Source organism: Myxine glutinosa, chromosome 1 (assembly GCF_964187855.1).
Source record: "Myxine glutinosa chromosome 1, kmMyxGlut1.1, whole genome shotgun sequence".
NCBI classification, from domain to species: Eukaryota; Metazoa; Chordata; class Myxini; order Myxiniformes; family Myxinidae; genus Myxine; species Myxine glutinosa.
This window is the reverse complement of record NC_136261.1, coordinates 91,549,476-91,563,474: the sequence shown is the minus strand read 5'-3', so window position 1 is coordinate 91,563,474 and position 13,999 is coordinate 91,549,476. Positions and strand designations below refer to the sequence as shown.

At 44.3% G+C, this 13,999-nt stretch overlaps 1 protein-coding gene across 1 annotated transcript in view; it reads right to left on the bottom strand.

Annotated features, from left to right (window-relative positions):
- The window catches only part of LOC137425329 (uncharacterized), a 106,486-nt gene that overhangs the window by 47,627 nt on the left and 44,860 nt on the right, over positions 1–13,999 (bottom strand). Inside the window, exon 2 of the mRNA XM_068113678.2 lies at positions 10,745–11,177. Within this exon, the coding sequence (XP_067969779.2) occupies positions 10,745–11,165 (421 nt within the window). The 5' untranslated portion in view covers positions 11,166–11,177. The remainder of the gene's footprint in view (positions 1–10,744; positions 11,178–13,999) is intronic.

The following is a 13,999-nucleotide window of genomic DNA, read 5'->3' as shown; positions in this document are numbered from 1 at the left end:
ACGACGCACCGAGGCTAGGATATAGTGGACTGTGATGATGGTGATAGTGATAGTGGTTTTGATCCAAAATTTATAATAGTGGGTAGAATTGGCAGTAAATGGAAAATTTTTGATTAGTTGGATTTAGGTGTGCAAAATTTATAGTGAGAGACCCCCGATGTGGTGGGATGGCAAATCCACCATCCCTCACAGACGTGGGGCAAAGGAGCAATAGTTTATGGGGTGTATGGCAGTGAAAACTAGCCCGGGTGGGTTAGGTTATATTGTTAGGGATCTAGAGATTGACATTAGGTAACGTTAAGGTTAGTTAGTGACTGATACCTGTAGTGGGGACGCAGGTAGATTAGTGTGGATTATAATGACGTGGGAGCGCAATAGTTTAAAGGGACGACTGGGAAGCGCAAGTTTCAGAGGGGAGTAGTTAGATGAGATGATGCCGTGTGTTTGAGATTGAACAGGTGTGATTGAACAGGTGTGATTGCACAGGTGTGCAACTGAACAGGTGTATGGAGCAGTGTATGAGGGAGTAGTGGTGATTGTGTATTGTGTTGACCAGATGGTCCAGGAAGAGGAGGAGGGTGCAGGTGGCACCAGGTGTGAGTGCACAGGTGTGCAACAACAGGTATGGAGAATGGTAGTGTGGAATAAATGGAGTATTGGAATGGATGGTCGTGGAGTGAGTATGGTGGAAACAATGGAGTGGAGTGGGTGGTGCGAAGGTGTGAATGGGGGAAGAGTGGACCCCCATCACGGATACCCGGGGCGGGTAGAGTAAGTGTTAGGTAGAGGGTATAGGTAAATTGTGGTTGGATATTGGCATCTGTGGTGCGAGGTGAAATAATGGTATTTGGATGGGTGCATTAGTGTTGTGGAAATGGCTGGGCGTGTAGCCTGTTAGTGTGTGTAGTTGGTTTGGGCACTCCACCACTGTGAGGATGTCGGCCAGGTGAGGCCGCAGGTGGGCTCTGGGAGCCGGTAGTTGTGGATGGGGCCCGAGGATCCGGAGGACGGACCCGGGTAGCCCAGTGCCAGAGGGCACCAGTGGGGTGATAGAGCCAGGAGGGGCCTTCCCCAGCTAGATATGTTAGGGTGAGGAGCTAGGTAAGCTCGGGTGGCAACTACAGTGGTGGAGGTGTGCAGGTGGGTAGACCTGCTGGGAGAGCTACACGTCACAGCCCAGAAATTGTGCGAGAGCACCGGGAGATGAATCGGGAGAGTGGACCCCCATCACGGATACCCGGGGCGGGTAGTGTAAGTGTTAGGTAGAGGGTATAGGTAAATTGTGGTTGGATATTGGCATCTGTGGTGCGAGGTGAAAGAATGGTATTTGGATGGGTGCATTAGTGTTGTGGAAATGGCTGGGCGTGTAGCCTGTTAGTGTGTGTAGTTGGTTTGGGCACTCCACCACTGTGAGGATGTCGGCCAGGTGAGGCCGCAGGTGGGCTCTGGGAGCCGGTAGTTGTGGATGGGGCCCGAGGATCCGGAGGACGGACCCGGGTAGCCCAGTGCCAGAGGGCACCAGTGGGGTGATAGAGCCAGGAGGGGCCTTCCCCAGTAGATAGGTTAGGGTGAGGAGCTGGGTAAGCTCGGGTGGGAACTGCAGTGGTGGAGGTGTGCAGGTGGGTAGACCTGCTGGGAGAGCTACACGTCACAGCCCAGAAATTGTGCGAGGGCACCGGGAGATGAATCGGGGGAGTGAGACCCCAAATTGAGAAGCACCGCAGTTTGGTCAATGGGAATTGGTTTTTAGAACCCATAGTGTAAGTTGGCCAATGGATTGGCAGGGAAAGACCCCGGGTAGTGTAAAGTGTGTTAAAGTCATTTAAAGGATAGTTAGGAAGAAGGATCTCGCACCATCTGCATCCACTCACCTGAGGTGACAGGTACTCCACACCATGCCATGTTTTGATTATTTTTTACTGTGCAAATGTTTGGATTGTGAGACGCATCATGACGTGGGTGTGACATTGTGCTTTGTAATTCCATCTCTCCCTCCTTATGAGGATGGATGATGAATTGGGTGATGGCAAATTTTGAAGTAGAGGGATTGTGGAGACGAATTTGGAATAGAAGAAATATGGGGAAGACGTGACAGTAGTGACGAATTTGTAAATGTGTAGATTTTGTACATATGGGGTAAGGGCAAGGGGAGTGTAGGTGACAGGGGGGGGTGACGTACGGTAGGGACGAGCTTTCTCATTTCGCTCTCCGTACGCATTTCGCCTTGCATTGCCTTATTGATGTGTACCCTTGTGACCTTACCCCTCGCTCAATTGTCTTTCCCCTTTTGTCTCCCACATGACCTGTGCGCTATGGGGCGCCGAGGGGAGCGTGCGTGGGTCGGCCATTGTGCGCCCGAAATTCCCAGAACCAGCTGTCTGCATCGATGCACCACATTATGGACCACATGCCTGTGGCCGAGCACCACTTATGGACCCCATGGGTTGGGGCATGGCCCCTCTGCTGGGACCGGCCATGAGGGCCCGAAATCTTGCTGGCGGACCTTGGCCACAGGGCACCGATGCCCCACAGGTGAACCACACTAGTCGGCCCTGTGGGCCATAAATAAAATAAAATAAAATGGACACATTGGGTGCAAGTTTTAATACAAATAGGCCGCCAGTAAGCAGAGCAAAGGAATGACAACAACTGGAAGAAATAATAATAACCAGCAGAGGGAGCCGAAGAGCAAGAGACACCTGCAGGGTTAGGGGTTGTTGTTTTTATTTTTAGTCATGAACAATGGTGACTGCACCGATTGGTGCTTGGGTGTGTATTGGTGCATTTTTGGGTGCTTTAATGGTGCGTCGATGCAGAGCAGACTGTCTCCCCCCCAGAAAGAACGATCACAGGTCCTGGGTTAGTCTTGTAAATAAAAATAGCGTCAGTGTAAATAATGCTCCCCACCGTCAGTGTATAGTTTGAAGACCATTCCGCAATTCGGTTAACTGTGGGCGTAAGTCTGTTAGGCAGGGTGCAATGGAGCAGCGGGACACATTTATTTATGTTTTAAAACCGTCGCACTCAGGGTCAGGTTAAAAGTAGAGGGAACTACACCTACGTGTCACACTAAATAAAAGTTGTAGGCCCGGTACGTGCCTAAGAGGAGGAGGGTGCAGTGTTGTGGATATGAGGACTGTATATTTTTTTTGATTGTGTGCTTTATTATTGTTGTTATTGTTGGTCTGTGCCTCCTGCCTCCGGAGCTGTGTAAAGATCAAAAGGGCGTCCCATAGTCCACAAGCATACACGTCAGCCAAGTAATAGAATACCCCTGTTGATAGTTATCTCTTATTCTGTGTTTTAGGGTAAGGCTGTGTCTCCCATTAATAGAAATACTCCATTGCACCAGTGAAAGAGATAGATTCCCTTCATTCCCACTCCCAAAACTTCCATTCCCATTCCAAAAACCTCCCTTCCAATTGCCAACTGCATTTTGGGCGGTTTTCCCTTCATCCGCCATTGGCCACGAGGCAGGGTTGGGGAAGAAAGGCGTGTCTCCACCTCGTCATAGAGGGGGAGGAGCGAGCCAGCCCAGCCAGTGAGCCAGCTCGACCAACCAGGAGCCAGGGGTTTGGCTAGAGAGGGCGGAGGAAGAGCGATCGGGGAGGTTCGCAAAGGTTGAGGGGCGGGGGCCTATATAACCCAAGGCAGGGGTGTGGCCAAGAGAGATGAGCTTTGACCGGCAGACAAAGAGAGGAGCTTTGACCGGCAGACAAAGAGGGAGCCCAAGCCGTTGGGAAGAGAGAGGGTCCAAGAGGCAGAGCTGAGTTGTGTGGTTTTGGTCGTCAGTGGTTGAGTTGTCGGTGGTGAGGAGTGATTGGATCAAGAGAACAGAGAGAACATCCAAGGAGAGGACATCCCAGAACGCACAAAGCCTGTTGTAATCCTGGGAAAGCAGCGGCGGCCACAGCAGCAGCAACACCCAACAGCGGCTTGGGGCCTGGACGGCGGTTTTGAGCAGGGCCGCGAAGGAACGGCGGCTGCTAAACGAGTCGATCGTGCTGCAGGACCCGTTGGACCTCCCTATCCCGCCAGCCATCGACCTTCTGCCATTCCTGGCATTCCCCGTGTGAGTCCGGTTCTGTTTGTTCTGTCCCTGGGTATTTAATTAAGTCTGTTAGATAAGCTAGTATTTTCCCTGTGTCACCTGCGTCTTATGTGCTTGTAAATAAACGTGACTGCTTTCTTTTTGCTTATGTGTGTAAATAGTAAATAAATTTAGTAGTATTTCCAACCTTTTTGTCTTCGTTTTCCTCTTTGCATTTCGTCGTTTTTGCCTTTTCCCTCATTGAGCAGCTGCGGCGCGATACGGCCAAAGTCTGGGTGAATCGGGTGAGTTTTGTTAGGTCGCGGTCTTAAACCACCGCTCGGTCTATAACACCTAACCGCGATCTATAACAATATGTTTTATACCTCTCCCACCGCCCCCTTCCCATGCCCCCCCCCCCCCCAAAGCCCTCGCCCTCTCTCAGATCTCTCGATGTCTCCATGTCTCTCGGTCCCTGCTCTCAAATGTTGTGTTTGTGTCCTTCCCCCTCTCTCCCCATCTTGTCTACCGCTCCCGATGTTATATGTTTTATGTGTCGGTTTGTCTTTCTGTGTGATTAATGTTCGCTCTTTCACGAGCCTCGATCTTGTATACAAAAAAAAAAAAAAAAAAAAAAAACGCATGACATAATAACCCGAAATAAGGGGAAGGGACTAAGATAATAGTCTGCTATGAAATAACTATTCTACGGGACCTGTATGGTTGTTCCCATTACTTTTTAGTGGTTTATCAAAACCGCAACAGTATGTATGTCCCCTCAAACATATACCAATCAGAGCTGAGGATCTGGTCACATGACAGGGTGATGACATTACGGCGGTATGGCGGCTGACTCTCCACACACCGCCATTTTGATTTATGTGCCGTTCAAGCCAAACATATCGTCGAACCTGTCATATATCACAATCAGCATGCTCGACCTTTACGTTTTTCATTCACTGTGAAACACAAACAAACCGATTGTTAAAATGATTATCAAATATCGAAAGCATAGACGTTACGGATCTTCCAACAAGCCAGTACTCACAGGCCCATCAGGAAGGATCATGTTATTTACCCAACCCTTGTGGGTTATATAGAGTACAGTAGATCTTCGCTCAGTTCTGCATGTAAAACTTACCCCACGGATGTCGGCTTTCCTTCAAATCTCTTTGTTTAATGTTATGGTCAGCATTAGTGACTGTTCCAAAAGGTAATCATATGTGTTTGTGGTTTATAATATTTTACAAGCCTGGCTACGCTGTTAGATTCTGGTCTTGTTTGTATACAAAACCGAGGCTTGTGTAAGAGAAACACATAAAACAAAGATAGAAACAGAAAACACATAAAACATAATAAAGGGAGTGGGAGACAAGAGGGGGAGAGAGAGGGAACACAACAACAGTAGAGAACAGGGACAGTGGTAGATCTGTGGAAGGAGGAGGGGTGGGAAATGGTATAAAAAACAAATGGACACCACTAGGACTTTCAGGAAAGAAAAATGAAATTTGAAAAATTTGGATTTGGGTTGTATTAACAGGGTTATAAAAGATCATGGTTTTGGATAACAGAAGAAAAGAGATGGTGGATAAGAGAAGATAAGAGATGGTGGACAAGAGAAAATAAGAGAGGGTGAATAAGAGAAGATAAGAGATGGTAGATAAGATAAGATAAGGGATGGTAGATAAGCGAAGATAAAAGATGGTGGATAAAAGAAGATAAGAATGAATGAAAGAATGAATGATCGTTTTAAGGCCATTTTCCCCGCTAGAGTGGGGGTGCCTTGTGGGCCCCATGACAATCATGGTTCCCTGTTTGAGGCAACGTTTTTTTATGGCCGGCTGCCCTTCCTGACGCCAACCCTTGGTCACGCTCTTACGATGCGCAGGGATACGGTGTACCTATTCTAAATCGGGGTGCACACCGTGATCATTCATCCCAGCAAGCTGGTACTCAATTTGCCGACCTCGGAAGGATGACAGGCTGAGTCAACCCCCCTGGCGTTAATTCAGCGATCGATCGGGATTCGAACCCAGGATCCTAGGATCCCAAGCCGGCACCCAAACCGCTAAGCCAACATAAAAGAAGATAAGAGATGGTGCGATAAGAGAAGATAAGAGATGGTGTGATAAGAGATGGTGGATAAGAGAAGATAAGAGATGGTGCATAAGAGAAGATAAGAGATGGTGCATAAGAGAAGACAAGAGCTGGTGCATAAGAGAAGATAAGAGATGGTAGATAAGAGATGGTGCATAAGAGAAGACAAGAGCTGGTGCATAAGAGAAGATAAGAGATGGTAGATAAGAGATGGTGCATAAGAGAAGACAAGAGATGGTGGATAAGTGAAGATAAGAGAGGGTGAATAAGAGAAGATAAGAGATGGTGGATAAAAGAAGATAAGGGATAGTGGATAAGAGAAGATAAGAGATGGTGGATAAGAGACAATAACAGGTGTTGGATAAGGGAAGACAAGAGATGTTGGATAAGGGAAGACAAGAGATGGTGGATAAGGGAAGATAAGAGATAGTGGAAAAGAGAAGATAAGAGAGGAGCATAAGAAAAGATAAGAGATGGTGCACAAGAGAAGATAAGAGATGGTGAATAAGGGAAGCTAAGAGAAGGTGGATAAGAGAAGATAAGAGATGGTGGATAAGAGAAGATAAGAAATGGTGGATAAGAGAAGATAAGAAATGGTGGATAAGAGAAGATAAAAGATGGTGGATAAGAGAAAATAAGAAATGGTGGATGAGAGAAGATAAGAAATGGTGGACAAGAGAAGATAAAAGATGGTGGATCAGAGAAAATAAGAAATGGTGGATGAGAGAAGATAAGAGATGGTGGATAAGAGACAATAAGAGATGTTCGATAAGGGAAGATAAGAGATGGTGGATAAGGGCAGATAAGCGAAGGTGGATAAGAGAAGGTAAGAGATGGTGGATAAGAGAAGATAACAGATGGTGGATACGAGAAGATAAGATAATGGTGGATAAGAGAAGATTAGAGAAGGTGGATAAGAGGAGATTAGAGATGGTGGATAAGAGAAGATGAGAGAAGGTGGATAAGAGAAGGTAAGAGATGGTGGATAAGAGAAGGTAAGAGATGGTGGATACGAGAAGATAAGAGATGGTGGATAAGAGAAGCTTAGAGATGGTGGATAAGAGAAGATTTGAGATGGTGGATAAGAGAAGATTAGAGATGGTGGATAAGAGAAGATTAGAGATGGTGGATGAGAGAAGATAAGAAATGGTGGATAAGAGAAGATGAGAGATGGTGGATAAAAGAAGAAAAGAGATGGTGAATAAGAGATGGTGGATAAGAGACAATAAGAGATGTTTGATAAGGGAAGATAAGAGATGATGGATAAGGGAAGATAAGAGATGGTGGATAAGAGAAGATAAGAGATGGTGGACAAGAGAAGATGAGAAAAGGTGGATAAGAAGGATAAGAGATGGTGGATAAGAGAAGATAACAGATGGTGGATAAGAGAAGATAAGAGATGGTGGATAAGAAAAGGTGGATGAGCGAAGATGAGAGATGGTGGATCAGAGAAGATAAGAGATGGTGGAAAAGAAAAGATAAGAGATGGTGGATAAGAGAAGATCAGAGAGGGTGGATAAGAGAAGATAAGAGATGGTGGATAAGAGAAGATAAGAGATGGTGGATGAGAGAAGACAACAGATGGTGGAAAAGAGAAAATAAGAAATGGTGGATGAGAGAAGGTCAGATATGGTGGATAAGAGAAGATACCAGATGGTGGATAAGAGAGAATAAGAGATGGTGAATAAGAGAAGATAAGAGATGGTGGATAAGAGAAGATAACAGATGGTGAATAAGAGAAGATAAGAGATGGTTGATAAGAGAAGATAACAGATGGTGGATAAGAGAAGATAAGAGATGGTGGATGAGAGAAGATAAGAGATGGTGGATAAGAGAAGATAAGAGATGGTGGATAAGAGCAGATAAGAGATGGTGGATAAGAGAAGATAAGAGATGGTGGATAAGAGAAGATAAGAGATGGTGGATAAGAGAAGATAAGAGATGGTGGATAAGATAAGATAAGAGATGGTGGATTAGAGAAGATAACAGCCATCTCCAAGATCCAACTCAACATTTCCTCCATCTGCAGCTCCCTCTGTGCACACCTTACACTTAAATGTAGCTGCCACACTGGTTAATGACCCTCTCAAACCACTACATTTTTGATGAACCCACTCAGCGCACATTGTACATTGAATTGAATTCACTCTGACACCCTTCCTGCACACAGCACATGGCCACTTCCCAGTTTTTTCCACCTCACCACATGCTTTACCACTTGCCATCACCTTCGTTTTTCCGATATTCACCTTCAGACCTTTTGTCTCCAGACATTCCTTCCACTTGTTCATCTTCTCCTTCAGTCCATCCATACTTTCTGCAATCAACACCAGATCATCTGCATACAACACCTACCACGGTAAACCCTCCTTTATGTTCTGAGCCAGCACCTCCATCACAGCTACAAATAGTAGTGGACTTAGTACCGACCCCTGATGCACTCCCACCTTCACCTCAAACTCACCACTGTTCCCGTCCTTTGTCCTTACAGCTGTGCGCGCTCTTTTGTACATTATCACTACTCTGATCAACCATTCCTCCACTCCTAAATGGTGGATAAGAGAAGATAAGAGATGGTGGATAAGAGAAGATAAGAGATGGTGGATAAGAGAAGATAAGAAATGGTGGATGAGAGAAGATAAGAGATGGTGGATAAGAGAAGATGAGAGATGCTGGATAAGAGAAGACAAGAGATGGTGGATAAGAGAAGATAAGAGCTGGTTGATAAGAGAAGATAAAAGATGGTGGATTTAGAGAAGATAAGAGATGGTGGATAAGAGAAGATAAGAGATGGTGGATAAGAGAAGATAAGAGATGGTTGATAAGAGAAGATAAAAGATGGTGGATAAGAGAAGATAAGAGATGGTGGATAAGAGAAGACAAGAGATGGTGGATAAGAGAAGATAAGAGATGGTGGATAAGAGAAGACAAGAGATGGTGGATAAGAGAAGATAAAAGATGGTGGATTTAGAGAAGATAAGAGATGGTGGATAAGAGAAGACAAGAGATGGTGGATAAGAGAAGATAAGAGATGGTGGATAAGAGATGGTGGATAAGAGAAGATAAGAGATGGTGGATAAGAGAAGATAAGAGATGGTGGATAAGAGAAGATAAGAGATGGTGGATAAGAGAAGATAAGAGATGGTTGATAAGAGAAGATAAAAGATGGTGGATAAGAGAAGATAAGAGATGGTGGATAAGAGAAGACAAGAGATGGTGGATAAGAGAAGATAAGAGATGGTGGATAAGAGAAGACAAGAGATGGTGGATAAGAGAAGATAAGAGATGGTGGATAAGAGATGGTGGATAAGAGAAGATAAGAGATGGTGGATAAGAGAAGATGAGAGATGGTGGATAAGAGAAGATAAGAGATGGTGGATAAGAGAAGATAAGAGATGGTGGATAAGAGAAGATGAGAGATGGTGGATAAGAGCAGATCTTTTGTACATTGTCATCACTACTCTGATCAACCATTCCTCCACTCCTCCATCTCTTGTCTTCTCTTATCCACCATCTCTTATCTTCTCTAAATCCACCATCTTTTATCTTCTCTTATCAACCAGCTCTTATTAGCTCTTCCACGAGCCTCGATTCAGTATACAAAAAAAAAAAAAAAAAAAAAAAAAGAGATGGTGGATAAGAAAGATAAGAGATTTTACCCAATACTGCACATAGATGGTCGATCTCCAAACTGCAGTTAATGAAATTTCGTTAATTACAACTCAAACCTTGATTTAGGTTTAAATAAACAATTCAGAATTAAATAATTCTTTTCTTCAGAATAAAGACCAAATTGTTATTGGAAAAAAAGCAATTTTAACATTTTGTTTGTTTTATCGACCAGTGGGTTGGAGTTTGTTTTTAAAGGAAAGTTTTTTTTTGGTTTTTTTTTAACGTTCACCTTGTTCAACCAAATATTTCCGAAGATATAAATAATTATACGATGCTTAAGTACTGTTCAATACGAAATCACTGTTTAAGCAAGGATAGGAGAAGGTGGGGGTACGTTATATTGGATGTGGGGGATCTGTGGGTCACTCCTGGGAGATTGATCGGCTGTCTCCATGCAGCGGGCTTGTTGAAGAGAACTATCCAGGGCTATACAACAAGATCAATAATAATGTGAAGCCTGTCCGTGGCTAAAGAGAGGTAACAAACTACTTCCTGCATGCAGATAACTTAAATGCTCCGATTAACATGGAACACATATGAATGTATTGCAATTTCCAAAAAAGAAGGTAGACCCCCTGAGTCACTGCCTACCCGCAGAAGACCCCCTGAGACCTCGATGTTTATTAATGCAGTGAACAAAGTTGAGTTCAAACACATAAAATATAATCTTACCCAAATTTGGTCACAATCGCATCAGCAGTTTCGGAGAAGAAGTTGCAAGTGTCTAAGGACAGACTGATGATGCGCCATCCCATAAGCCCCCCGGATATATGTTCCAGGTGAGCTAAAATTTACCTTTCAGCCCACATAAAAAACCCATTCATATTAGACAATACAAAACTGCACCAAAACAGATCGTCCAAGTTAAAAGAACACAAAAAAAACAATGGTGGAAGATGAAGATATGTGTTGACATGCGATGTTGTCTTTAAAAAAGTCACATACCAGACATGGCTCTTGACCCATCATCCTGAGAGCGGAGGCTGCAGACATCACTGAACCCGATTCCAGAGAAACCAGAAACGTTGTCCCGGTGCACATTTCGGGATCCAAAAATCTTTTCACAGAAACTGGAAAGTTCCCGAATAACATTCTCCAAGTTGACGAAAATACTTCCCAAAAGAGAAGAACCTGCAATCTGGACATCTTGCGGCTTTGAAAAAGAATTCATAAATTTACAGAAGTCAGCATACATTGCAAATTGTAATTTCTCTTTGGAGAGAGAGAGGAGCTCGGTCCGCAATGCATCCGACTCAGTACAAGCTCGAATAACCTTCCGATTCTCAATTCCAAGCTTGTCGATCACTGCTTGGGCTGTTTCTGCTCTCAGGCCTTGGGACCTGAGCCATTCCAAGAAGCTCTCCATTTCACCGATGACCTGCCAGGGATACAATACTTATGTTAATCACAGAAAAGTTATACATGTTATTTTCTTTCCTCTGTTTGGAATTTTATGAGTTATTTCCGTTGTCAATCCAATCAATTATTATCCAATAAATGCAGGCTTTTACATCCAGGTTGTTCACCGCTGTGTCCCATTTTGTAAGTTTTCTTCTCAAGCATGATCTAATGAATGTGAGTTATTATTTATTATATACAGAGACAAAAATAAACCCAGAGTAAACTAGAGGAGACCATTCGGCTCGTTATGCTGTGCCACATCAACACAAGATCAAGTTCATCTGCCAAAACGATGCAATTTCATTTGGGGAATGAGGGGAGGAATGTGGATGAGACGATGTGGCATGACCAGGGATATCCCAAGTGTGTCAAATACAAATGGGGAAATACAGTTATTTCAATTGTTTAAATAGAAAAAGAGCAAAAGCAATCTTTTGTGTTATTTTTTCAGAGTTGGGGGGGGGGGGGGGAGGGATACATTTGGGCGATGGCGGTTCTTGGATGACAAACACACAGCATGAACCACACACCACCCCTTGACGAGACCCCCCCCCCCCCCCCCCCCCCCCAGACACGACACTCCACCTCACTCAGATGCACACAATCACCCAATCCGTACTCAAGTCACAAATATCTTGCCAATATCCCGACACTCTTCTATCTCTAAAGCTTCCAGGTACCTATCTAATCCTAATTTAAACTTATCTCTTGGTTCTGTTGTCACTGCCTTTCTAGGAGACCATACCATGCAATAACTACCCTCTGAGTGAAAGATCCTTATAGTCAGGCAGCTTAGGACAGGATTTGAGATGGATATGGACGTTCCAGACAAAAGCGCCAATTTTTTCACACATGTTACCCGTTACCTTAGCTTTCCATTTTTGATAGGAACCACTTCCTCCGAATATAATATGCCAGCCATCTTGGATTTTCAAGATAGCCGCCATGTAAAAACCTATATTTACCAATATCGCAGCTTCGAAGCCACTAAGGATCACATTCTTGTTGTCTAAACATACATTTTCTTGCTCAATGATGTCAAAGAAGGATTATTTTGAAGAGAGATGAGGTGCGGAAGAAGAAAGGTGTGCTGGTCTCATCAATGTCCACCAATCGGTTGGTTTTAGGAGAATTTATTAAGTATCATTAGGAAGAAGAAATCTCGGTTTAATAAGCACAGATTACATACAAAATGTCACAAAGTTCACTTGGTTACAACATAGAATTGCGCAGCATAATGGTAGAGCACGTCCGTCGTCCTTCTCCTTCTCTTCCCAGCTTTCTGACTTCCCTTTTATGCATGTAAAAGTCCTTGGAAGTCCCTCTCAAGGGAAAGATGGGGGTTTGCACACATTATGGTTCCATCTGGCTTTGCTCCTGCAAACCATGAGAACTCGTAGGTATGCTTTGAGAAATAAGCAAACAGATGTATTGTAGAAAAAAGTTCCTTTCGGGTCTCCCTGAGCAGACATTACTTCTTAACATGATACTCACTGCAGTACTCCCTTTGGATCTCTGTCAGCCTGACGAATGTACATCCGATTTCATACAAGCATTGCTAAAAAAGAATTCGGTTCGACCACATGTTCTTTCCACCTCACAATTCCCAATACAGCATTACTCATTATTCAGCTCAAGGAATACATTTTCCATATGTATAAAGAGATGAAATGGTTCAGACATTTTATACAAACTTTCTGTGATTTTCCTGCAAGAACTACAATTAATTCAAGATAGTATTAATTAATTAATCCATGTAGAAGTCCTACTTCTACAATGAATACAACTATACCATTTCGAAAAGCAACAAACAATTTTTATTAACACAAAAAAGAAACTGAACATAAAACTTTAAAAAAAAAATTCAAATGAAATACCGTTAATGTACCATAGACACTGAAAATACTGCAAAAAAATCATGTATTCGGAGGAAGTGGTTCCTCCCAAAAATAAAAAGCTAAAGCTATGAGTAGCACGTGGGGAAAATGTAGCACTTTTGTCCAGAACATCCACATCCATTTGCTGAGCTGCCTGACAATTACCTTACCACCGTATTAACTCTTATTTTCTTTACGAGGCCTGTTACGAGGCCATATATATATATATATGTGTATATATTGTTACGGACACGACTTATGAAGATGTTATGATGGGCCGAGCGGAATGGCCGCCGTGTTCGCACAAGTTACCCGATTCCACTCGAACGTTGGCCAAATCGCGCTATGCTAAATCAATTAAGGAAAGGACACAACGGCTGGGATTAATGACACGACACCTGGGGTACAGTTCTCAAGACCTCCGGAGGAGGTTATAATATTTGTATGCGGAACGTTTAGATTACAAGGACAAGAGGTACAGCATAGGAAGGTGGGCACTTAATCACGGTCTTATAGTAGCCCCGACAGACCACAGATACACAGGACAAGACTGACTCACACAGGGATTGATGGCAAGGAAGGGCAGGTAGTTGATGGACAGCACAAGGTGCACCTTGGCTCAGGGACAGGATCCACACGGTCCGGTCCAGATATCCGGGGAGGTATCGTCGCGCTGGAGGTGGCGTCTGGTTCTCTCCAAGCGGGGGGCGCATCTCACGTCACCTCCGGTAAGTGGCTGCGTATATCCAGTGGGGAGTGACACGCCCTCGGCTCGTTAGCTCCGCCCCAGATGGAATCGGTCCGCCGCTTCGATTGGGTGCGGGGGGGTTACCGGGGCTCCGCCCTTGACGAGGAGCTGACAGCCAGCCCCTACTGGGTAACCCCGTCGAGCACATGTCTGATGGCGGCTAACCAAGCCGGA